The sequence below is a fragment of the Trachypithecus francoisi genome, unplaced genomic scaffold, assembly GCF_009764315.1.
Source record: "Trachypithecus francoisi isolate TF-2019V2 unplaced genomic scaffold, Tfra_2.0 Contig01579, whole genome shotgun sequence".
Lineage (NCBI taxonomy): Eukaryota > Metazoa > Chordata > Mammalia > Primates > Cercopithecidae > Trachypithecus > Trachypithecus francoisi.
The window spans coordinates 7,457,639-7,483,423 of record NW_022681442.1 but is presented as its reverse complement, the minus strand read 5'-3'; the positions used below and the strand labels follow the sequence as shown (position 1 = coordinate 7,483,423).

Here is a 25,785-nt window from a genome sequence, read left to right as displayed (position 1 = left end):
AGATTGCCTTTGACACAATGGTTTGTTACTCACAGTTCCCAAGAGGAAGAGACACACCGGGCTATGTGGGGCCACTGGGAAGCACCGGGGTGAGGAGGCAGAGAGAGCACCGGGGAAATGGTGAGCCAGAGCCTTTGCTGTGGTTTTCATAGCAAGAAATGGACAAACAGCAACTGGGTTATGCAGGGCTAGAGCTGAGTTTGAATAATTTTATAGGGCTCAGGGTGTCTGGGCTTCCAAGTTGTCTGGGCTCTGGCCCCGGGACGACTGGGGAGCTGCATTGCCCACTGTAAAAGCTCAGGAAAGGAGATGGTCGGGGTGGGCTGGGATTGGTTGTTTTGCATACAAAAGGTGTGCTCCAAGTGCTGCTATATCTAGGGGTTAGCTAGTCCCAAGGGGGCAGTCCTTCCCAGGTCAGCAACATGTCAAACGATCATAAAATACAGAAAATAATCAACATAACTAATACAAGCGTGGTTAAGATGAGGGGGCAGAGCCGGGAGAATGGTGGATCTTCTGAGGCAGGGGGAAGACCTGACGGTGAGAGAGTGGCTTGGGAAGGGGCGGGTTGGCAGTTTGGTCAAGGTGGTCGGTTTGATTGGGAGGTTGCTGTCAGCCTGAAGGAGGAAGCTGGGGGTGCAGAGCCTTCCAGCAGAAGAGACTGCAGGAGCAGGACAGTCGGCAAGATGGGTTCCAGGGTGGGTGTGGGCGAGCAGTGTCTGGTGGAGCTCAGCGATGTGGCCTGCATGGGCTGGTCACTGCGACTGAAGATGGAACTGTGCTAGGGAGGTGGCTTAGGTGGCGGGACAGACCCAAGAGCTCCGAGTCATTAATGCTGGGGGCGCCACCTGTCACACAGTGTGTGCACCAGCCTGTGCTCAGGGCCGAGGTCTGGGAGTCATCAGCATAGAGATGGCGTCTGAGGCCACGGACTGGATAAGACCAGTTATGGGAGAGGGCTGAGGACTGAGCCACTGGGCACCCTGACATTCATGGCCACAAAGAAGAGCAGGTGCAGCCATGGAGGCACAATGAGGACCAGCGAGGAGTCCATTGTCCTGGAGACCAAGTGAAAGTTTCAGGAGGAGCTGCCAACAAAGTCAACAGGGCCAGAAGACTGGATTAGGGTTGGCGTCTCCAGACGAGCATCTGCAGAGGGTCTGACAGGGTGCACTCAACTTGACCCTCAATGAAGCAGAATATTACCCACTCCCAAAAGAACCCCTTGCTTCTATAAGCAGAGCTGTATTACCAAAAAACTGTACTCAACGATTGTATTTTGAATTCTATCTCTACATATTTGTGGAACCTCTTTTCTCTCTGTTACATTAGTACCTAATATCTTCTGTTTTTCCTCTTGGGTCCACGAAGTCTAATATATTTACCATCTGGCCCTTTATGGAAACACTTTGGTCATCTTGAGCCAGAGCAAGAAAGTGGAGGAGGCATTTTGAGAATGAATGAGGGGCCACGGGTCACACAGAACCCAATGCAAGGTACAGTGGCTTCCTGAGGATCAGGGCATGGCAGCCTTGAGGTAATTTGGTAGGTAGAGGCTCTGGTAGGCCTGAAACATTCTGGGAGTGGTCTTCGTGCAGCCTGGAGAAAGCTAGGCGGTCAGTTCCAGCCCAGCCTCCTCCTGGGGCTTGGTCTCTGAGGCAGATGGGGAAGTCAGAGAGAGTGGAGTAGCTGGGGAGGGGTAAGGGTATCTCACCAGAAAAATGTCACTTTCCCCAGTATCGCCCCTCATGGCTGTTGCAGTTCTGAAATGCTTTAGGCAATGCTGTGATCAATGTCTTGTCTGTTTCTGATCAATATCTGTCTGCTACACTGCAAGCAGGCAGGGACCAGCTCTGCTCTCCCAGGTGCCTCTAATACCAAGGACATGGCTGGTGCTCCCTCAATATTTGTTGGAAGAACCAGTGAAGGAATCGATGAATGAGCAAATGAACTATGCCCCACCCTCACCACAGTGCCCAGCCCAATGACTCGTGCATAGAAGATGTTCAGAAAGTATTTGCTGAGAAAATTAAATTTTGGCTTTTTTACGCTTTCTAGCTCAGGTGTGTATGTTTGGTGCCTTTGACGCCCTGGGCAGGGCTGAGCCCTGGGGTGGAGCAATCTGCTTCTGATGTGACTCAGGGCTCACGGAACTCCTCTCCGCAGCTAGCCCATCACAGCCAGCCCCTGAAGTCTGCCTTCAGGGAGGCGCAGACAACTCACGCCAGCCAGCCCAGAGCAGGGGGAATATCCATGCCAGCAAGTTTCGGCTGAGAGAGCCTTTTGGCAGAAAAAGTCACGTTTATTTCCCTTGCTTCCCCCTAGAAATCCCAGTCATCACCTAGACCCTTGATGAGTTAAGTTGCAGAAACCCCTGGCCCAGGTGACCTCAGAAACCACTGGCCTTCCCTGAGGGAACTTGAAAGGGGGGCATTTGAAATGGAGGGGAAGGAGAACCGACCCTCGAAATGCAGACAGGCTGCTGAGGATGGGAGCCTGGGGCTGGTGCTAAGGGTGTACAATGCAGCACTATGGTTAAAAGCACTGACTCAGAATGTCTGAGCTGCCATTCTGCTCTCTTTCTGGGGATCTGAGCTGTGTGACCTCAGGCAGGCGTGCAGCCTCTCTGATCCTCAGTCCATATTTGTTAACTCTGAGACCCACTCATGAGCAAGACAGACCTGTGGGTGCAGAAAGGGCCTGTGGTGTACCCAAGGTTATGGGATGGCTGTCCTAGGCCCTCTGCTGTGGAATTGGGCTTTGAATCTAGCTCATCTGGCTCCAAACTCAGGGCTTACCCTCTTCCCACACTGTCCCTGTCGGGCAGAGTTTGGTGGATGCAAATCACAGTCCCTTACGGTGGAAAAACAGTCGAAAGGGGATGGCTCATGACCTGGGGGAGACGGGCCAGCGTGCAGGGAGAGGCAGCTGGGATTTCCCCACCCAGATTCCCCAGCCCCCGCCTTTCTCTGCCCTGCCAGGAAGAGAATTCCTCAGGGAGCGCTGGGCCTCCGACCCTGGGCAAGTCACAAGGCTTAGGGAGGCCGAGGTTTCAGCCTCAGCTGAGACTTGTCCATTCTAGATCTGACCAGGACCTGACTTTAAAGGGGCCTTTCAAAGCATGCAGAGCTGACGGTACACCCCAAAAAGCCCTCAGGATCCCCACTGGCCCTCAGGCTTGCCAAGGACCCTGCAGGAACCCGGCCTCCTCATGCTGCTGGCAGCTCTCCACCATGGGAGAGAAGGCCTTTCACAGTCTCTGTGCCCCAGACACGGTGCCCAGCACTTACAGGGCAGTCAGCAGAGGCTGCCCAGCAGGGAGGAGACCAAGTCTCCTCCTTGCTTTGCCACAGGTTCAACAATGAAGAACCCAGGTGCAAGCCTGAGCTGGGTCCTGGGTGCCCCATGGCAGGAGGACACAGCCACTCGCAGGTGGCAACTGAGAGAGCCCTGGTGCTCTTCCCCAGCCTCTCTCACGGGCCTGCTGCATTGCCTGAGAATCCCCACCTTCTGCCTTTGTACCCAGCCTTACAATCCAAGGTCAGCAACCTGTGCAGCCTCAGGCTCCTAGGACGGCCCACAGTGCTCAGTCTGCTGCCCCGGACCTGAGTAAGAGCAGGTTTGCAGAGGATACTGGGGATGAGCCACGGGTCTGGGGACAGGGTTGGTGAGGACAGAGATGGTGGGGGTGAGTCCAGTCTGTAGCCATCAGTGAGACTGGACACCAGCCTTCCCAGGCCCAAAGCCGTGAAGCTGGGGGCCACGGAGGTCACCAACCCCTGAACAGGGACTGGAAAATGTTCTAACTATTTCTGCAACTTTCATCAGCTGCTGCCTTTGAAGTCAACAACAGCTGAACTTCAGCAACTCAAAACTACCCAGGTGGCTGATGTGTGTAGTTTACACACATCCTGGAAAACTCACAAAGTAACTTCACAGAAATTTTTTAAAAAGCAAAAAGGTAAATAACTAGTAAGCACTCAAAAATTACTTCTACCAAGAGCTGGAGAAATTCTCCTGTCTCCATTGTGGGGGACAAGGCTGACTCTTGGAAACCAGGTGACCTTCCGTGGGAAAAACACTGTGATGTGAATTCGGGAGGAGGTGGGTCTGCGGCCTGACCCCTCGCATCGCCCTGTCCACCTACTCCACTACCCCAGTCATAGAGCCTTGCCTGGATAGGAAGATGCACTGTCCCGGAATGATGCATCCAGAAGCTCAGCCTTCTGCTGAGGGCAGCCCCCTCCCTACTCAGACCCGCTTGGGCTGTACAATAGAGCACGGGGAAGCGGCCAGGGGGTACCCCCTCCATCCCATTCTTGCCCGACTGGCCAGCTCTCCACACCACCCTCCTGTGGTTGGCTGAATAACGGCCTTTGAAGATGTCCACGTCATAATCCCTAGAGACTACAAATATGCTCCCTTCTATGGCAAAAGAGGCTTTGCAGATGTGATCTGGAGATGGGGAGATAATCCTGGATGATCTGGTGGGCCCAGTGTCATCACGAGGGTCCTTACGACACCGGGACCATGAGGGTCAAAGAAGGCCATGTGATCTCGGAAGCAGAGTGAGAGAGTTAGACTTGAAGATGCCATGCTTTTGACAATGGAGGAAAGAACCAGGAGCCATGAGTGCAGGCGGCCTCTCGAAGCTGGAGAAGGTAGGAAAACAGACTCCCCTTGAGCCCCTGGAAAGAACCAGTCCTGCTCATCACTTCACTTTAGCCCCGTGAGACCGACTTCAGACTGCCGGCCTCCAGCACTGAGATCATAAACTTCTGTTGCTTTGAGCCACTAAGTTTGAGGTGATTTATAGTAGCTGCTGTAGTTTGGATGTGTGTACCCCAAACCTCATGTTGAAATCTGATCCTCATTGTTTGGGTCACGGGGGCAGAGCTCTCAGGAATAGCTTGGTGCCGTCCTGGGGGTAGTGAGTTCTTCTTCTGTTTGTTCCCACAAAAGCAGGTTGTTAAAAAGAGCCTGGCACCTCCCTCCCCCAGCCCTGCCCTCCCCTCTGTGACCTCTGTGCAGCCAGCCCTCTTCACCTTCCGCCAGGAGTGAAGCAGCCTGAGGCTTTCACCTGATGCTCAATCCTTAGCCAGCAGAATTGTGAGCCAAACAAGCCTTTTTTCCTTTATAAATTTCCAGCTTCAGGTGCTCCTTTATAGCAACACAAACTCACAAAGCTCCCAGGCTGCTCCAGCCAATGCAGCGTCTGCCCCACGGGACCTATTCTGTCTCTGCTGCTCCGCAGAGAACCCTGCCCAGTGAAGTACTGGGCAAACCCGATTCATCAGTGATGTTTTCCTATCAGCCCCCCTGGGATCCACCTCACCATAGGCAGCAGAGCTGCCTGGAGGGTGAGATTTCTGGAGTAACAGAAAAATAGCCACCCACACAATCCCTGTCTCCACACTCAGGGATCCTTGGAGTTCCTCCACCAGGAGCACAGCCTTTGCTTCAGTTCCCAAATCAGGTCATTTTGTGGGGAAGAGGCGTGCTCATCAGGATCCTTCCCGAGGGCTGGTTTCTCGGTGGGGAGTGGGTAGCCTCACGGGAGAGGCTTTCAGAGGAAATCTGAAAGGGAGGGAAGTTGTGCCCTCAGCCCTCAAACATGCACCCCAGCCATTCTGCTCCTGACTCCCACCTGTCCTCCATTCCCTGCTGGGTAAAGCCATTCCTGACCCTGGCAGGAAAAGATGGGGTCTTCCCTATTTCCAGCCTGGACACACCAGCCCCCAACCTCAACACACCACCGTGGGAGGCGGTGCTGGGGAGAAAGAGTCCCCCAGGAAGGTCTGCCCAGAACTGGGGGACCCACCAGGGTCCACGCTGTGCTCAGGATGGCCCAGCTTCCAGAGCCCTAAGCCTGAGATGTCCCCTCTGTATGGGCTGAAAAGTGTGCCCCAAATTCATATGTTGAAGTCCCAATCTCGAGTACCTCAGAATGTGACTGCATTTGCAGACAAAGTTTTTTAAAGAGGTGATGAGGTTAAGATGAGGCTGTCAGAGCGCGCCTTCATCCCCTCCGACTGGTGTCCTTATGAGGAGGAGGCAGCAGGGCCGTGTGTGTGTGGCCATACGAATACACAGAGAGCATCAGCCATCAGCAAGCCAAGGAGAGGGACCCCCAGAGAAACGAGCCCTGCAGCACCTTGATCTCAAGCCTTTGGTCTCTGGACTGAGAAAAACAGTTTCTGTTGTTTGTGATCTTTTGTCCTGGCTGCCCCAGCTGAGTGCACACCACCTCCTCCTGCGGGCTTGCCCTCAGCGATAAGGACATGTGCCACAGACACCAGGGGTCTCAAACTCACAGCTGCCAGGGACCAGGCAGGCCACCAGAATGAGGCCTGTGGTCACCTAATCTTCAAATTGGAAGGTCTGAAGGCAATGCTAGGCCTGACTGTGGGCTGGGCCGGACCTCCCACCCTGACTCACACCCCAACAGGACTCGCACAGGGAGTCCCTGCTAACATCTGAATCCTTCTCTCTCTGGTCTTGAGTTTTCTTCTGCCTGTTGCTAGCACCATCACACCTCATCTCTCAGCAGCCAGCACAGCTGTAACTCCCCTTTACACAGAGCCTGCACAAGTCGAGCAGGTCCGACACTAAACCACTGTGATTCATTCGCGCCCCAGGAAAAGCCTGGCTGCAGAGGAAGCACACCCGCTCCACAGGCGTCACTCATATGGGTCCATCTTTAATTATGTTAAATATTAATAAAAGTACAGCGTAACTGCGATTCACTGAACATACCTTACAGGACTAAGGGAGTACAATTTAACACAGTCTGGTACACAGCTTTTGAGAACAAAAAGGAACTTCAATACCATGTTATGAGAAATGCTCCAATTCACTTTGGTTTTGAATGGCAGGCTCGAGAACCACCGCCCAGAACGGAACCTATTCTGTCAGCAGGAGCCGGGCCTCGAACGAGAGGAAGCAGAGGCAGCAGAAGTGCCCTCTGGAGAAAGGCCCCTGGAGGGAAAAACCATGTCTGGATGGCATTGATTGGCACAGAAGGGATGGGACTGCATATATAAAAAAGATCCGCATAATAAACCAAATAATATTGGAAATAATACCTTCAGTAATACTTCTGTAAGAAGCAGAATTACACCACATGTTATTCACATGCATAGGAGTGCATAAGAAAAATCCCTTGTTGTAATTATGGTCGGTGTGGAATAGTAAAATACGTACTGAAAATGACAAGTTAATTGGCAGAGAAATTAATCTATAAAAGGGTTGTGTCCAGAGCGGAGGAGCCTCATTAGCAACTGGAACTGAACAGAACCCACTCAGAAGACGCATTCACCCACACGTGCGAGTACACACACACACACATACACACTGTACTGCAAATAAATATACACACATACTGAAGTGATCTTTCCCTAAAGCATCCTTGTGCTCAGACCAGATTTCCCTGCTGGCGGCTGCTCTCAGTGCCGGCTATAGAGAAGGTGGGGACTGTCCCTGCAAGTGGGAGTTCGGGACACACAGCTCCTTCAGTAGCAGGAACAGCTCCCGGCCATCCTAGCGCTCAGAGCCCTCTGCACACCTTCAAATGGGCTGTGTGTCCCTTCTCTGATGGCAGAAAGATAACAGCACCAGGAGGGGACAGCTGAGCAATTGCAGATCCTCCTACCCCTAAAGCCCGGTCTGTCTCACACATGCAAGTTAGAGCTGGGTAGACGGGTGCTTGCACTTTCTGGCTTTGGTGGACGAGACCTTGGCCTGAGAACTTTGGTTCACAGGAAGCTTCCCTTGACAACACTTGAGTGCAAAGCTTCATCCAGGTCCCACCTGGGCTGTTGCCAAGGATGCTCAAGTCTTCTCTTCAATCTTGCCTGTGACTGCCAAGAAATGACAAGATCTCTTGCCCATCCATCGGTAAACCAAGCTGCCAAGTAGCCTGGAAAATTCCATGAAGAACACGACTCTTAGAAACCTCATCCCAAATCTCAACACGCCCAAGTTCAGCTTATGCATTGTGTTTCGGAAATGGGACACGGGTATCTATAGTCCCTTGCTGGGTGAGGAACTTTGATCACACGTAGTGGAGAATGTGGAAATAAACGTTTTCCAATGGGAAGGTGGAGAAATGGAGCCTGTAGCCAGCCAGAACTAAAAATTAAAATCCTCTGTTTCTCTGATGATCTTGTAAACCTGATGAGGGCTTGAATTACCTAGATTTTCCATGAAGTGTTCAATTCCTTGAGGTTGCTCATTCTGGCATTAACAGCAAAAATTTCCCTTCCAATTATAAACTGAATTTCTTGACATGTATAGAGGCAGCAGAGAGAGAGCCAGGACTGGTTAAATGCAGAAAGCGGTTTTGTTTTAAATGTATTCATTTTCTATGTTAAACATAAGTAAAGTCCACAAGGACAGAATAGGAGGAGGTCAGAGAGATGAAGGTGCTGCCAAAAACTGACTGATTTTTTTCCTTTTGGAAACAGTGACGTTAACAGGGTTTACCTCTGAAGAAACTGGAGGGCTGACTTTGGAGTAAACGAGAAAAAAAAATGAAGAGCCTCCATTCTCGAAAGACTGCGGTTCTCTGTCCCAGTGAGGTTAGCGATCTCAACAAGCGTTTCAGAAGTGAATGTGATATGATCACACCTGTGAAGATAGCCATTGAATATAGACAGTCTGCGCAACACGGCGAGACCCCATCTCTAGGGGGAAAAAAGGGAACGTGAAGTGTAAGTTCCAGCCAGCCCTGTGGCATGACCTCTGGCGTGCTGACTCAGAACCCAGACTGAGGCTCGCCAGAAGGCCGAGGTGGGCAGCGCTGGGCTGCCTTCCCTAGGTGTTCTCTCCACACCCAGTGCAGGGTCAGCTGGCTGCATCCCCAAGCTCCAGGACGCTCAGAGCAGCGCTGAATTCTTGAGAAATGGGGTCTCCACTGGCCTCAAACAGAGGAGCGGTCCATTGCTGAGCTCTTGAACATCACAAAAGAAATTCCAAAATGGTTCTAATTCATGTGTGCCTAGAGTGGCGGAGTCCTGGGGTTTTCCATACCATGAGTGAAACAGTTCCCTGCAAAGAGATTTGTAAAATCCTGGTGATGACGGCATTGGCGGGCCCAGCATGTGCAGCAACAGTTCAGCTCTCACGTCGTCTTCCACGCAAACGCCTCATCAGCGAGGACCTGCGCCAGCCTAGCGTTGAAAGGCCTGTAGAAATCCCGCAGAATCTTCTGTGTGATGGGCCACATAGGCCCCAGGTTCCGGTCCTCGGGACGCCGTGCATTGGAGGCGGGGCTCTTGGTCATCAAAGCCTCCTGCTTCTCACTTAAGGGCCCTAGAATAAAAGAAGAGGAGTCCCGTAAGGCAGGAGGCATGGCAGGAAGTAAAAGGGACTTCGCAAATATCCCAGCTATGCTTCGTATTCAGACAGGATTTTCCTTTAAGAAGAATGTATTTGGGGATTAAAATTCTTTGGCCGGATCCATTTCGGAAGCACTGAGGAAAGTGGAAATACCATTAGGAAATTGCAAAGAAATTCTGCGGCGGGTGCAGGATGCCCACCCACGGGGGAGCCCAACTGGCATTTAATGATGATACAGCGTCTGAGGCTGACCTCAAGGATTCCCTTCCAATTGCCCTTGGTGGGCTGCTCTCCATGGGCGTCAGCCCATCCTTGGAGGAACGTGCGGCCTGCCGGGCACAGCCCATGGGCTTCAGTTTTCCTGCTCAGCAGCCCTCTGGAATTCCGCCATCATCGTTTCTATTTCAGGCTGCTCATGCCAAGGGCCCTGGGCCTGCAGTTTCACCCTGTGCGTCTTGCTGTGAAGTGGCCATAGGTTGGAGGGTGGGGAGGAGGCCACCTGTGCCCAGAGCCCCCACGGGCTGAACCACCCCATCTGCAGCAAGGACATCAGTGAGGAGAGGCCTGCCGGCAGGGGCTGTCAGTCACCCCCACGCCCCGCCCTCTGGAGTGAGGAGAGGCACTAGATCAGGCCGGTAGAGGCTGTCAGTCACCCCCACGCCCTAGCCTCTGGAGTGAGGAGAGGCCCTGGAACAGGCCGGCAGGGGCTGTCAGTCACCCCCACGCCCCGCCCTCTGGAGTGAGGAGAGGCCCTGGAACAGGCCGGCAGGGGCTGTCAGTCACCCCCACACCCAGCCCTCTGAGCCACAGCTTCTTGGTGTAACCCATCACTGCTCAAGCCTCTTTACCCAGGGCTCTTGGGCTCTGGCCAAAGTCCTTAGCCCATATACAGAAAAAGCATGTCCCAGCATCCTACGGCCATATGAGATACAGAATTGGCCTTACTATCCATCTTGGGGACAAAAGACAAGCTCATTAATGGGACAGAGTCAACATGTGGTCAAATCAAAGAAAGATGAGTCTAAGCCTTGGAAGGGAAAGAACTCATCAAACTCCATCACATTACCAGCTCTCCAAAAAAAGGAGAAACAAAATCAAATGATCAAAGAGGCCCAAGTCCCAGTGGCAGGCAGATGTATTTCCAGAAACACTCAATTAACCAAGTTCCCGGGCAAGACCATTAGTCAGGGCTGCAGGAGGCGTTCTGGGAAGGAGGGCAGCTTGTTCCGAGCCTGTTCAGCCTTTCAAGCCATCCCTGGGTGCCCCATCCACATGGGCAGCCCTCACTCTGCCAGCACATGCCTCTGCCAGCCATCACCATAGTCAGCAGTGTGGCCTGTCACCACAAAGTGACTCTCAGGCTCATGGGGGCGCTGGTATCCACAAGCTGAGGGCAGGCGCTCATGACCCAGGGGCCCAGCATCCATGACCAGCAGCCAAAACTCAGCCATAGGCTGTGACTCCAGGAATGTCCAAGAATATCCAAGATGATGCAATGATCTGTCTGTTCCCTCCTCCAAGCCCCATGTCCTCTGCTCCAGCTCCCCGGTGACATCCTGTTGGTCATACAAAGCTCAGCTCTCAGGCCCTTTCCTTCCATGAAGGCTTCCTCATCCCTGCAGTAGCTGGGATCCCAAACCATCAGCACGTACCTTACATGACAGTGCTGACCTTCCCCATGGCACCCTACCTGTCATTCAGTTAGGTGAGCTATGGCCTCCTCCTCTGCCTTCACTAGACCATAAGTTCCCAGAAGGGAAACCATCTCTTCCTCTCCAGAGAATCCCTCACCATACTGTGCACAATGACCTGTGTACAGCTAGTGCTCAATAAATGGTACTTAACAGGCCTCCTGGAGGGCATCCCCAGGCCTCCAGCTCAGCCCATTCCTACCCAGCTGACCAGGTCTGCATTTGCCCCAGGGTACTCCCAGAACAGGTCCACAGAGCTCATGCTTTGCCCTGTCAGTCTAAGCACCACACTTTCATACCTAGGTTCAGAAACTGGAAGACCTTGTGCATGGTGTACTTGACGTTGGATGCATGATCTTCCAGGCGAAGAATGAGAAACTGTTGCTTGTCAAAAACACTGAGCCAGTCCAGAAGGTACACAGCATAGAGCCCGACCTGGAGCCTCACCTAGGACCACAGAAGAAGGGCGTTATTTCAGGAGCAGTTGCCCCAACACCATAGGACACTTTTCCAAAAGTGGTATGGCATTTCACTGTACCACAAAAGAGTTATCCTAGCAAAGGTACTTTCAGAAGCTGGATTTTAACACAAGGTGTTCTTGCTTCTTTACAGGGGGTTTTGTGCTACATGTGCAAAGAATTCCTCTATTAGGGGTTGCATTTAATCCTCACAACACCCTGTAGGTAGCTCCATGCCTCCATTTCACAGGTAAGGACTGAAGTGCAGGGAAGAGATCAAGGTTGTGGCCACCAACGGTGCGCATGTTCTTTGCACAACATCCTGGCTATTTCTCTGTTCCCAGTGTGACCTCTATGCCCAGCACACAATGGGCTGTGAAAAATCAACCACAGACACCCCAAAGACAACCTAGATGAGTGAAGAGCCAAATGCCTGATGCCAGAGAAAAATCCTTGACTGTGAGGGTGTGTGTAAATCAGCATCTAATCAGCACTGAACCAAGTCCACAGGAGGACGTTTCTATTTAAGTCCTTTCTACTTTCTAGTACCCATTTCCCAGGTCTTCATCCTTCTGTTCCTTCTCTTGAGCCTTGCTGCAAGCTGTGGGGTAAAGATTTCACTCTATTCAAAGAGAACTCTGGTCTTTCCCTCAGCTCCTGGGGGGTGATCTCTAGGCCCCTGGACATCCTACCAGACAGAAGTGTCCTGATTGACCTGGGGGTTTTGGTCATAGGCAGGCTAACACTGTGCTTTATGATGGGGCCTTGGGCCACATGGTATCAGCCCTGACTCTAGTAGGACTGGAGACTAAAGGTCAGCCACAGGAGCTGCATGTGATGGAGCCCCAGTAAAAGGCCTGGACCCCCACGGCTTGGCCTGGCAATACTCCCCAAGGATTGTCACATACCATGGCCAGTGGCACTAACACCGTCCATGACTCCACAGGGAGAGAAGGACTCAGAGCTCCGCATTTGGGTCCCTCCTGGACTCTGCCCCCTGCACTTCCTCTCCCTTGGCTGATTTTAATCTTCATCCTTTCCCTGTAATAAATCATAACCAAGAGCGTAATAGCCTCCAGTGTGTTCTGAGAATCCTTCTGGAAAATTACAGAACCTGAAGGTGGGTTGGGGAATATCTCTCCTGAACTTGAAACTGGTGTCAGAAGTGACAGCAGTCTTGGGAACAGTTTCCTCTAACTCCACAGTTCACCCTAAACTCTTAGCAAAGCTTCCAGGAAAAACAAAAACAAAAACAAACAAAAAAACCCAGCCTCTTTCCCTTTCGCTGAGGCCCCCTTCTCCAGGGCTTCTCCCCTTGCCCCTTCTCCAAGTGCCCAGGGACCCTGCTCTGCCTATCTGTGTCTGCGCAGAACTTCTCATCTCCCACCACTCCCCAGTTCACACCACTTCCTTTGTTTGTGCCCCATCTACACCTGCCTGAAGCTGATACAGCCTCCTGGCTGGTCCTCCTTCCCCTGGTCTCTGCACTCCCATCTGCACACTGCCACCAGCATGGGCTTTCCAAAGCAGTGAGCTAGCCACAGCCAGCCCTGCTTAAAGCCTCCATGGCTTTCTATGTATAGAAAGTTCTGGGCCTGCCTTAAACTTCCAGCTCATCCTCTCATATATGCAGCACTTCCCGGCTCCCCAGGCTCCTCTCTGGAGTTCCCATTTTTTAGGCAGACACTCTCATGTCACATTTCCTTTCCTGCCCAACTTGACCTGGACCTTGACCTTGAGGGCAGGGACTGTGGCTTCTCCACCATCTCATCCTTGCAAAGCCTGCACTCTGGCCCTCAACATGGTTTTGGGGTGCAATTGCTGAATACAGTGTTAACAATAAGACAATGAAAGATCGGGCAAAATATGTACAGATGCTAACTATTCTTTTCCCATTTCATTATTTTTCTAACCGTGGAGGAGGATGGGGAGGAAGAAAAGCAATTAGAGTGGATAAGTTGCCTTCAAAATTCATTAGCTGTTTCCAACCCACACTTTGTTGCTGCCTCACATGCCAGCTCAGAAAAAAAGACCTCAAGCTGGGCCGAAGCTAAAGAGAAAATGAGAACGTGCCAGTCTCGGAAATAAACATGCGTGTCGCCTCCAACGCAGACGAATCATGACGAGACCATCTTGCTGTTAAGTCACCGGCCTCCCGGGGTTTTCAATTCTCTCCCTGGCAGGCTTGTAGGCCATCCCTCGTAGGGGAGACCAGTCTGATGAGGTTTTTCTTCTCCAGAGAACGTGCCTTTCAACAGGAGAACTTTCCAGAAGGAAAGCAGCCAGGTGTTTGTGGCAAGCTGGGGTGTTTAGAGCAGCTGTGGCCTGCCGAGCACCTGGCTGGGCACCTGCACCTGACAGCTCTCTGAAACCTCGTTTGTGCCCATCCTCGTGAAAGCCCCCTGAGCGGTCTCAGGTGGACACAGGCCTGCACTGCAGCATGGTCCTCCTCAGCAGGTGGCGCTGAGCCAGGAAGGGGAGGAAAAGAGCAAACCGCAGGGGCTGCACGCGGGGAAGGCCTCCAGGCATTTGGCTGCTTCTCCGGGGGCTAGCTCCCCTCCCGCTTTGTGCCTTCCCTCTGATCCATCCACCCCAAAGTCCCCTCAATTCCCACCCCAACCCCCAGCCCTTTTGCCAGGGAGGGGGAGTGTGGTCACCTGAAGTGACAGTTTCTGGTGCAGGCAGTATCACTACTGCAACCATATGCTCCATAAAGACAGCCCCCAGCACACTGTTTTCCCTCACCTTTTCCCAGTATAGGACAGAGAATCAAAATAGAACAAAAATAAAAAGGGTATTTAGGGCAAGTGCCCAATGTGCTTAAAATTAGAAAACATCAGAGCTGCGAGAAGCCTTTGAAGTTAACTGTGCCAGCTGATTCATCGATAGAAACATGAAGGTGCAGGGCAGGGCAAGGGGCTACTCAGGGTCGGTGGCCAATACCCCTGAAGCCAGGACCCGAAGCCAGGTCACCTGTGCACATGGAACTTGCCCCCATGCAGGGCCCCAGGGAAGAGCAATTGCCACCGAGATCCGAGGCTGAGCTGAGCACAGTCCCAGTCCCCTCTTCTCCCCAGAGAGGTACCTGGCCGAGCCTCTCCGTTCCCTGCTAGGGATTTCAGTTGGGAGTTCCCACTCAGACTCCCCACTGGTCCCCATTCATTCATTTGGCAAATAAGCTGAGCTCGTGCCACCATGTGCCAGGCACCCTGCTAGGCAATGGTGATGTGCTGCTAACAGAAGTGGCCCTGGCCTCAGGGAGGCTGCAATCTCGTGGAGACAGAGCTCAACTGGTAAAGAAACAGACTTCAGCGATCACCTTGTGATGCACGCAGTGGAGAAAAGGAGTGGGTAGAAAGAGAAGACCGTCGGAGTAAAGCAAGCCCTGGAGCAAGTCTCCCCAACCCCAGAGGGCGAGAAGGAAAGAGTGGTGACAAGAGCCCTGGTGGCTCTCCAACCGGAGCCCACAAACACCCACCTGGAGGGCCTGAGAAACAGACCATGGCCCTGTCCCCAGAGTTTCTGATTCAGGTCTGGGGATGGCAGAGCGTTTGCATTTCTGGCAAGTTCCCAGGGGCTGTGGCTGCTGCTCGTCTGGGCACCAGGCTTCTCAGGACCCTGCTCTGAGGCAGGCGCACTGGCCCCTCTGAGCACCCCCAGGGTAGGGTGTGCTGCAGAACAGTGGCGGGGGCTGGCCAGAGGCAGAGGGGTCTGTGCTGCCCCTGCGTCCGCGTGCCACAGGAAGGTGGTGAAAGACTCCAGCAGGGTGTGCCGGGGCCTGGGGTGCCTCACAAAGCTGCCCTCCCAGAGCTGTGGCCGGGCTGGGATTCACAGCTGGAGGGAAACTGGCTTCTCCTCCCAGAAACGAAAATTCACCTCCGTGGGGAGGGTTTCCAATTGCGTCGCTCTTTCTCTGACGTGTGAGCTCTCCAGGGACTGAAGAGAAGATTAAGGGACAATCTGCTACTGCTACATCCCTCCTGTCCACTGAGCCTGCCCCTGGGGATCTCCTTTGACCAGAGGCACCCGCTAAGCTACTGTCTTGTCATCCTCAGCAAAACACAAAATTGAACATAAAAGCCCAGGCCTCCTGCCAGCAAAACCCTTTGCTTTTAGGAGCCAGCTAGGGAAGGCAAAAACTACCTGAGTGTCAAAGGCCAGCAGACCCAGGACTGAACCTTGAGCCTGCCTGATAACAGCTATTGGTGGGAGGATTCACCTCTGTGGGCCTCAGTGTTCCCATCTGTAAAGCAGGGATGGATTTCAGGGGATCTCTAATGAGACGATGCATTGAAAGGACTTGGGACAGGGGCTGGCAGTAAAGAATAAAGGTTGGGGCCGGGCGCGGTGGCTCAAGCCTGTAATCCCAGCACTTTGGGAGGCCGAGACGGGCGGATCACGAGGTCAGGAGATCGAGACCATCCTGGCTAACACGGTGAAACCCCGTCTCTACTAAAAACTACAAAAAACTAGCCGGGCGAGGTAGCGGCACCTGTCGTCCCAGCTACCCGGGAGGCTGAGGCAGGAGAATGGCGTAAACCCGGGAGGCGGAGCTTGCAGTGAGCTGAGATCCGGCCACAGCACTCCAGCCCGGGTGACAGAGCGAGACTCCGTCTCAAAAAAAAGAATAAAGGTTGGATCCCTTTCGCCTCTCACAGATGGAGTTTCAGAAACTTTTTATCAGAAAGATTCAAGCATACACAACACGGGGAGGACCACGATGGCGCCCACGAACTTACGGCTCAGGTTCAGCAGTGCTCTCAAGTTCACAGTCGGAGTGCTGACCTGGAGCAGGAGGGCAGGGGCACACCCTCCCTTCTGTGTGGGAGAAAGTGTCCAAGTGCTTGGCCCCAGGGCACTGGATGGGGGTCAGCACGCTCTACGTGGTACAAAGTGCCCGGCAGCATGCAGACTGCACATGCATATTTATTTATTTATTTATTTATTTTTTTTTTGAGACGGAGTTTCGCTCTGTCGCCCAGGCTGGAGTGCAGTGGCCGGATCTCAGCTCACTGCAAGCTCCGCCTCCCGGGTTTACGCCATTCTCCTGCCTCAGCCTCCCGAGTAGCTGGGACTACAGGCGCCTGCCACCTCGCCCGGCTAGTTTTTTGTATTTTTTAGTAGAGACGGGGTTTCACCGTGTTAGCCAGGATGGTCTCGATCTCCTGACCTCGTGATCCGCCCGTCTCGGCCTCCCAAGGTGCTGGGATTACAGGCTTGAGCCACCGCACCCGGCCTACACATGCATATTAAATATTCGCTCTTCTGCAGCAAGAAACACTATTTAAAACTATTAAAATAAACTGTGCCTCGGGTCAGGAGTTCCCCCTGCCCTGCCTCTCCCTGCCCATCTAAACCCAGCCCAGCTTAAGCCGCTTCCTCCTAGGAGTCCCCAGTGCAAAGCCCACACTTGCCCCACTTTTCCCAGTCGTTTTCAGGCAGTCTCCTGCAGAGAGAACTCTGTGGTCCCAGGGCCTGCAGCGGAGGGCTCTGGTCCCTTCTGCGACCACATTAGCTGGATACCTTGCCCCTCGCTGTCCTCATCTGCTGACAGTGACATGGACTGACTCCTGTCTTCCCACCCACCCATCGGGTTTGTTATGAGAGTCATGCAGGATAATGAACAGGAGAAAGTTTCAAAAGGCACAATGTGGTAGAAATGCCAAGGTGGGGATGGACACATGCCTCATTCCAAGCACACAACTGGTCACAGCACCGTCCTGCACCTTCTCTCTAGGACCAGGGCCTGCCAGGCCACGGGTGCTGAGTAGCAACCACTGAAGATCAGACTGTTGGGGAAATGTTGAGGCCAAACACACGTCTCGGGGAAGTTGGGTTAAAAGGCCTAGATTTGGGTCCTATATCCTCTGCTTACTGGCTGTGACTCCAGAGGAAGGCTGCCTCCCTGAGCCTCAGTTGTCCCAGTAGGAAGCCCCAGGCATGCAAGGGCCTGTGTTAAGGTTTAGTGCCAGGTTGATCCTGAGTCTACACTAGCTGAATCCATCACTTCCCATCCATACTCTGATGAGCACACATAGCCTCCTCGGCAGGCTCCACCTGGTGGCTCTTGTCTACCAGGAGGCACTTGGGCAGAGAAGGGGGCCAGGCAAACGGGGTCACCTGGCCAGATGGGGCCAGGAACCACCAATGCCTTCCTCCTTCTCATCCCTCCCTCAGTCAGGGTGCTGGCCTCAGACAAGCCTTGAAGGCCGTGCACCAAGCTCTTCCTTCCCTTAAATGAGGCCCCCTGTCAAAGACAGGACAACACTCCTATTTGGTTTCTCTTGGATTTTCCTTGGACTTTTCCCTCAAAATCCATTCCTGGCGGAGGCCTGCACCGGCTGACCCTCGGGGGACAAAGGTGCACCCTCACTTCCCACACTAAAGTAGGCGAATCCCCCCGAGCTATGCTTTAAATTCCCCTGGAGACAGTCTTCTGACAACATCACAAATTTTGTTCGTAATTACAGTTGTTTAGGATTTCAAATTATATCATTTAATAATGCTGGGGAATTTCCTCTCTTTGCTTTGCATTTATAAATATTGGCTGATTAAGTCAGAGGGTGAGTGCCAGCCAAAGAAGTGAGCTCGGAGCCACGAACCCCTGTAAGGAGGAATTATCCTGTGGTCACGCACTGGGGGAGACACAACCAGGCCTGTCTGTTCAGATTCGCCTCTGTGCCCCTAGATCTTCAGAGATGAGGACGTACAGGGAGGGCACCTCTGCTCTGAGCGTTTTACGGCCAGCTTCAGGGAGGAGGGGACAGGGAGGCAAGGGTGGCCTTCCTGTTTCTGCCGTTTTCTCAAATGCCAAGCTGTTATATTTTGGGACAGTGTGCCCTGAACCCCATCAATAGTGATGGCAGTTCGGCATTTCAGAAAGATGCCTGGTGCAACGGATCAAGGTGAGAAGGAGTCTGGGGAGGGGCTGCCTCCCAGAGAGAGGGAAGTTGTGCAGGTGGGGGTTGCAGTGAAAGGGCCAGTGGCTGAATCAGGGCAGTAGCAGAGGGTGGGAGAACAGTGGAGCTCTCTAGAAATAACTGGGAGAAAGAGGGAAAAGGACTTGTGGGTGGATTGAATCAGGCATGCTGGGACGATGGGCAAACGCAGACCGCGAGCATGTTCCCCGATTTGCATGCCACCTCGGCATTTGACCCATGATAGCCCTGGCTCTTAGCTGCCGCGATTACTGTTTATGCCAGGACTGAGGGTCCTCCACGTGGGGCCTGCAGGATGCTAAGAGCCACCTCCAGCAGGAAAGTGTAGCTGTGGCACGAAATGGGCCTGGCCTGAGTCACAGTTGCAACTTGATTTGTGTCTGTCAGCACATGCTAGGCACCCCTTTGTGCTCAGCATCGTGATCGTGCTGGAAGAAACCACAACCCCACCTTGAGGCGTCACGCCCAGCGCCACTTTCCTCCTGCTGGCACCCCTTTCCTCCTGCCAGCCCCAGCCCTGAGATCGACCTCAGGGAGCCACCTTGAGAGCCAGGCGGTTTGCCCTGCTTGTTCTCTCAGACTCACTCCATAGGGGTCCAGGGCCAAGAGTCACAGGTGAGAGCGGTTCTGGGTCACGAAGCTGGGTCGACAAGCTGTGCTGGCCAAACCACACACAAATAAAGTTTCTCCAAGACCCTGTGTCCCCTGTGACGGTGGCTGCAGAGCCACTGGGTCATTCCCCCTTTGACCATCATAGCCCTGTGCCCGACTGCTCTCTTCATCAAACCCAAGCACAAACACAGGTTTCCCGTTTCTCTGAGTCTCCGTTTCCTTATGAAGGCTCCCTCCCGGGTTACATGAAACTTACGTTAAACAAGTACGTGTGCTTTCTTGCGTTAGTCTTTTATTAGAGGTGCCTCAGCCATGAACACAGTAGTGAGATATTCCTTTTCCGCTCCTACACTATCCTCTGCTTAAAACCCTCCGAGTGGTCCCATCTCTCTCAGGGTGAAGTCTAAACGTCTTCTGAGGCTCACTAAGTCCCGGTGGTGCGGCCGCACGTGCCACGCACCCAAGCCCCCTCCCTCAGTGCCCCCCATCTCCCACACCACGCGGCTGGCTGTGTTCTGCATGGTAGGTGGTGCTGACCACTGGGCCTTTGCACACGCTGCTCTCAGTTCCCTGGCCAACTCTCCTTCAGGCCCCAGCACAGACATTCCCTCTCCTAAGAACCTGCCTGATGCCCTGTTCTCAGGTGGTTCTCTGGTGGCCAGAGCTCCCTGCCCAGCCTCCATCTTCTCTCCCTGCCAGCTGCACAGGAAGGCAAGGACCACACCTGTCCTGGCACTGCTGTGGCCCCAGGACTCAGCACCATGCAGGGGACATAGTGGCAAGAATGAATGCAGGAATGTAAGACAGACTCATCACTCTGTAATCCTTACAACAGCCTGGTAAAGCAGTATTATTACCCCATTGTGTGACAAAGCAACCGAGTCTCAGAGAGGCTGAGACAACTGCCTAGAGTCACACAGCCAGCAAATGGCCAAGCTAGAAACCTGATCCACACCAATGGCTGGTTCCAAAGTGCACTCCTCCCACCTGGCACCAGAGCAGACTCTGGGGTACCTGTGTCCCTGTGGCATCTTCCTTCCCAAACTACAAAGTCCAACAGGGCAGGCTGGAATCCCACCCGCTGCCCCTGCATGCTGCCTCCCAGATCCGATGGCCTCTGTAATAAGAAAGAGGGGGCAGAGCCTCTAGGCCTGAAGTTCCACCACCCTGAGGCCTTCCGAGACTCCACAGCAGGCCTGTTCCTGCCTTGCCATGCGAGACGCTGAGCGAGCAAGGACTGTAAAGCCACTCCGGAACAGGCAGTGCCATTAGCCTTGCTGCATAAGCCCTGCTGTTGAAGCACACAGCCAGCCCAGGGAGCCCAGCATGGAAAACTATCCCAGGGCTAAAAGGTGCTGAATTCACCATTAACAGCGTTCAAAAAGGCTAGAAATTTACAGACATAGTTCTGAAGGAAGAACAAGAGACACGATTGAGGAATCAACCGAAAATATTTTTCAATTGAGACTGTCAAAGAAGCATTGAAAATCATTGGTGGGTAATTTTTTAAACCAACAAAACAATCCGCCGCTCGAGAGAATGCTCTTAAGACAATTTGAGAGTTGGGTGTCCTCGCGTCTGCCGATTCTAATTGCCGGGTGTCTTGCTAAATGGTAATCTTCCTAAACGCACCCTCATTCTCCTGCTGAGGGAGGAGGGGGAGGTGGCAGGTGACCAGCAGGGAAGAAGGCAGGGAGCCAGCCTAAGAGCCCATCAGTTTTCAGCTTTTACATCCATGAATAATGGGGAACAGCATTTGCACATTAAAACGCTTCTCTCTGTTCCTATGCTAAAACCCAAGCCCACAATGCCACTTGCATAATAACAACAAACCAGCTCCTTCTGCCGGGGGGCCAGCTCGGGGGGATACGCACAGGCATGGCGTTGTTGAGGGTGTTGTTGTAGACGCAGGCGCGCAGTGAATAATCAAGCATGCAATTTTCAAACAGCTGCAGAGCTTCTGTCACTTTCTCATGGAAGTCGTCTGCGGATTTATTCGAACTTGCAAAGTAGAGATAGTCTGAGTACAACCTGTGAATAAAATAAATGTATATTTTTACCACCCATGAACATGCAATCACACCATTTGGGTGACAATGAAAATCAATGTACAATCACATTATCCAGTTTTCCTGACTGAAACACAACCGCCCCTCTTCCTTCCCTTGCAGATGAGCCACCTCCTTCGTCCCTTGGAGCTCCCACCCTTCTGGTGGCCACCTAGGCTCTTCCAGACCCAGACATGTCTACACTGGCCCCACACAAACCACCGGCCGCTTTTCTGTTGTTGCTCGTTCTAGTCATCTCAGGCAGCCTCTGTTTTTACAGTAACAGGGAGCTTCAAACAACATCAGATTACAAAAATGGTACACTAGCAAAGAGAAGCCATGAAAATTTTATGCACCTTCTCATTCCTCTCTCCTCTGCTGAAGGGAACAAAAATAAGAGCATCTGTTGCTCTCGCAATATTACAATCTCACATGAAATTCCCAGTCCTTTGCATACACATTCCTGCCATTGAAAAAAAAAATGATGAAATGTGTCTTTCTAGGTTGGTAGGGACCTCGTTTTTAACACAAAATATAAAAGCACGCCCACATATGCACGTGAATACCTGTGGACATGGATCTGTTCATAGACACCATGCACGCTACGGCAGATCGCTGCCACACAGGAACTGGTCATTTTCCTTGATCTACTTCGGGCTCCTCTGTATCCTCCTCCCAAGTAAACCTCAACTTTTCTACCTCCACGTCCATCTCTGCATCACCCTATTTTACCAAGAATCCTGCTGTTAAATAAACTTTATGAGAGGCTACTGTTCTGGACGGAGCTTCTGCACTAGGCCCCCACAGGCCAGAACAGTCATCTGTGCTAGGTGCCACGTCATTGAACTGAACTCAGAACGGGCCAGTTTCCAAAAACCAGGGGATTCACAGCAACCAGTCAGACGTCCCCTTTGCTTTAACCCTAGAAGGAAAGTCCCTCTGAGATGAACAATCCACTCTCTGTTCCCTGTTTTTGCTTCTTCAGCCCATTTCTGCTATAAAGCCAGAACCTGGCGGGGCCCACAAGAGCACCTTCGTATTACAGGAATGGGATGCTGCCCTGTTTATGGACCGTGCTAATAAACGCCAGGGAGATCTTTAAACTCAATGTGTCAAAATGTTGTTTGTTGACACGGCTACGCTGGTTTAGCCTGAATCCCCCATCCTTGATAACTGATCACCCTTCTTATCCGATCAGGTTCCTGGTCCACCACCTCCAGGAGGTGCCTGGCCACCTGGCCTGTCTCCAGCAAGAATCCCATCGGGTTGGTTTAGCCGGAATCCCCACCCCTTCCCCCTTGATGTTTTCCCTTAGTAACTTTCCAGCCACCAACCCCCTCGCTCTGCTCCCGGCTTTTTTTTTTTTTTTTTTTTTTTCTTTTGAGACGGAGTCTCAATCTGTCGCCCAGGCTGGAGTGCAGCGGCGTGATCTTGGCTCACTGCAACCTCCGCCTCCCAGGTTCAAGCGATTCTCCTGCCTCAGCCTCCCGAGTAGTTGGGCCTACAGGCGCCTACCCACCAAACCTGGCTAATTTTTTTGTATTTTTCATAGAGATGGGGTTTCACCATGTTTGCCAGGCTGGTCTTGAACTCCTGACCTCAACTGATCCACCTGCCTCGGCTTTAAAATCCCTACTTTTCCTAGTTGTATTCGGAGTCTCTCTCCTCTACTGGAAAACTGTCATGGCAGTCCCTATACCTACTACCATGGTCCTGAAGAAGGCCTGCATTGCCATTTTAATAAATGTCAGGGCCAGGCACAGTGGCTCACGCCTGTAACCCGAGCACTTTAGGAGGCCAAGGTGAGAGGATCACTTGAACCTCGGAGCTCAAGGCCAGCCCAGGCAACATAGTGAAACCCTGTCTCTACTAAAAACACAAAACATTAGCCAGGCATGGTGGTGCGTGCCTGTAGTCCCAGCTATTCTGGAGACTGAGGTGGGAGAATCACCTGAGCCCAGGAAGTTGAGGCTGCAGTGAGCCGTGATCATGCCATTGCACTCCAGCCTGGGCAATGGGAGTGAGACCCTGTCTCAAAACAAACAAAAAAAAGTGTATTTATCTTCAACAGAACTTTCAGGCTGTGAATTTCCTATTCTTTTTCCTCCTCTCTCTCTCCTTGCAGCCCCTTTTGTCTGTTTTCAACCTTCCTGCCATATGTCCCACTCCCTTCTTGCATACACACCTCATCATGAGCCCCATGGCTCTTCCCAGAACCCTTCACACACTCATGGCCTTCGCTGTGTCACCTGCATCTCTGGGCCAAGGGTGAAACCGGGCTTATGAAAAATGTGGCCTACATGGCTCTGCGGGGTCAGGCTTCTCTCTCCTCGAAGCTCTATACTTTCTATTCCTTCAACTTCTCCAACCTGGCTTCCCCTCTTTCCAGGGACTCTCCATCTGCACCCATATCACAGGAAAGAAGGAGAGTCTTTCCTGTGACTCTCCTTCTGCACCCATGCATCCGGGTATCTGACATCCATACTTCCAAATACACCCAGACCTTCAGCCACACACTGTCCTGCAAAAACTGTGCTCCCTTATAGCAGGGTTTGTTGCAAATGTGCCTTCTCCACTGCCCTCCCCTCTAACTGAGGTCATGATACAGGGATCAGCATTTCTCAGGGACAGGCCCAGAAGCTATCCACCTCTGTAGCCCGCCTTGGCACATGGGTGCCTCTGACATAGCCCGCCAGAATCCATCCACGGCCAATGTCCACAGAGGACGCCTCTTGGAAGTCTTGAGCGAGTGGTTTGAGATCTACCCACAGAGTTCCTAGAATCAAAACACCCACCGGAACAGGAGTGTTCCGCCTACCACAGCCTGGTCGGCCAAACTGTCCAAAGGGACCAGTCAGCAAAGGTACTCGGTGGTCACTGAGTGGATTTCCCCAGATCCACACTCACCTGAGAATATTCCCCACGACAACACCACATCAGCTTATTACTGGTGTCCCCAACATCACCTGTGCTATTTTCCTTCTTCAGAATTAGGAGACACATCAAAACTGAAACATGGCATCTGTCACCATAGGGTCGCTCATAGTTACTAGGACCTAAATGGCTGGTCAATCAATGCCAAAATCAGATACACGTGAACCTTCAAGCAGGGTTTGGCTGTGTGCACTGAGGGGTGCCAGGTGGCAACGGGTCCGAGGGGTACCCTTCCTGGCTCACACATTTCCTACGAGTCCTGTCAATATGATGGCTCAGCCCAAGAAACTGCGTCAATGAAAAGTAACAGATGCTTCTGAAAATGTCATAAAATCCCATGTTAAATAAGAATTTAAAGCCCAGTTTTCACCAAAGATGCCCACAGAACTACCCAAATTGTTTGGTGGAACCGGAATTCCATCACATAAATTACCTCATACAAACCCAAACATTGGCTGAAGGTTTCCATACTGAGAATTTTCTTTGTGGTAATAACATTTCTTGCAGATATTTGGCTCATAAGTCAAACAAAAGCAACTAAGCCTGTCTTGATTTTAAATACAAAGTCACTTTATGAGGAATCTACTGATTCCATACAATTCTTCAGAGATCAAGAAGTAATCCCAGGGAAAAACTGGGACATACCTACTGTTCCAACCAGGCAAGCCCACCCCCAGCAGGTGAAACGGCTGATTTTCATCTGTTTGGGGTGGGTTAAAGTGAACTCACTACCTCCCTTCCTGTGAGTCACATTTACAGCCTCTGAGGGCCAGGTCACGCTCCTTCCTGGGCTGGATGAAGAGACTCCTTTGGCCTCTCAGTCACCTCTGGATACTTTGGATCTGCTCAGAGAATTGGCAGTGGGCTTTGGGAGACCCTTGAACCCTACTGTGAGAACCCACTCTGGGTCCCTGGCATCCTGCTGTGTCACAGACATCTGAACAGGGTCTAGATTCACCACAAGCCATGGCCACCATCTGGATTCTGTAGATGGATGGATAGTGGACACCAAAGAATTATGTCCAAGTCTTAAGCCCGGCTCCTGTGAATGTGACCTTTCTTGGAAATAGGTCTTTGCAGACGTCATTAAGTGCAGCATCTTAAGATGAGATCCTCCTGGATTTAAGGTGGTCCCAAATCCAATGGCAGGTGTCCTTATAAAAACAGGAGAGGACAGAGAGCACCACAGAAAGACGGAGGCAGAGCCCGGAGTGCGGGGTCTATGAGCCAAGGAACGCCAAGGATTGCTGGAGGCCACCAAGAACTGGGAGCAGGGGACGGCTTTTATCCCTTAGGGCCACCAGAGGGAACCAACCCTGCAGACACCTTGATTTAGGACTTCTGGCCTCCGGAATCATAAGAGAATACATTTCTGTGTTTTAAGAAGCCAAGTTTGTGGTGATTTATTCCGACTGCCCTAGGAAACCAATACAGATTTTAAACCCCAATTCCAAGGAAGACCAATTAACTTCAAGGAGTTATTTTCGCTGACACCTCTCTGCCACCCTGAGACCCTGAAACAGTGGCCATGAGGGTAGCGGGGGACTGGAGCCATGTGGCCAGGTTCCCCACAAGGAAGCATGAAGGAAGGCAAATGCAGACAGGAGCACTTCCCTTCAGGGGAGCACTGGGACAGGGAAGCACTGTTTGGGTTCTCCCCAAAAATTAAAGGAATGCTTCCTAAGACTGTCTTTGAGTAACAAAGCTATCATTTCCCCCTCGACTACTCTCCAGGGGAAAGCAGTGAGTTAATAATCTTGGGTGA

General features: G+C 52.3%; 1 protein-coding gene across 11 annotated transcripts in view; it reads right to left on the bottom strand.

Moving 5' to 3' along the window:
- Positions 1–6,650: 6,650 nt before the first annotated feature.
- The window catches only part of CHST15 (carbohydrate sulfotransferase 15), an 86,667-nt gene continuing 67,532 nt past the window's right edge, over positions 6,651–25,785 (bottom strand). For 8 of the 11 annotated variants that reach the window (XM_033179969.1, XM_033179980.1, XM_033179955.1 and 5 more), the window contains 3 exons: positions 20,913–21,069; positions 11,330–11,477; positions 6,651–9,312 (listed from right to left, as the gene is read on the bottom strand). In XM_033179969.1, the coding sequence (XP_033035860.1) occupies positions 9,122–9,312; positions 11,330–11,477; positions 20,913–21,069 (496 nt within the window). In that variant the 3' untranslated portion in view covers positions 6,651–9,121. Of the gene's footprint in view, positions 9,313–11,329; positions 11,478–14,106; positions 15,425–20,871; positions 21,070–25,785 lie in introns of those variants that run through there. The other 3 variants (XM_033180018.1, XM_033180010.1, XM_033180000.1) reach the window with 3 other exon arrangements.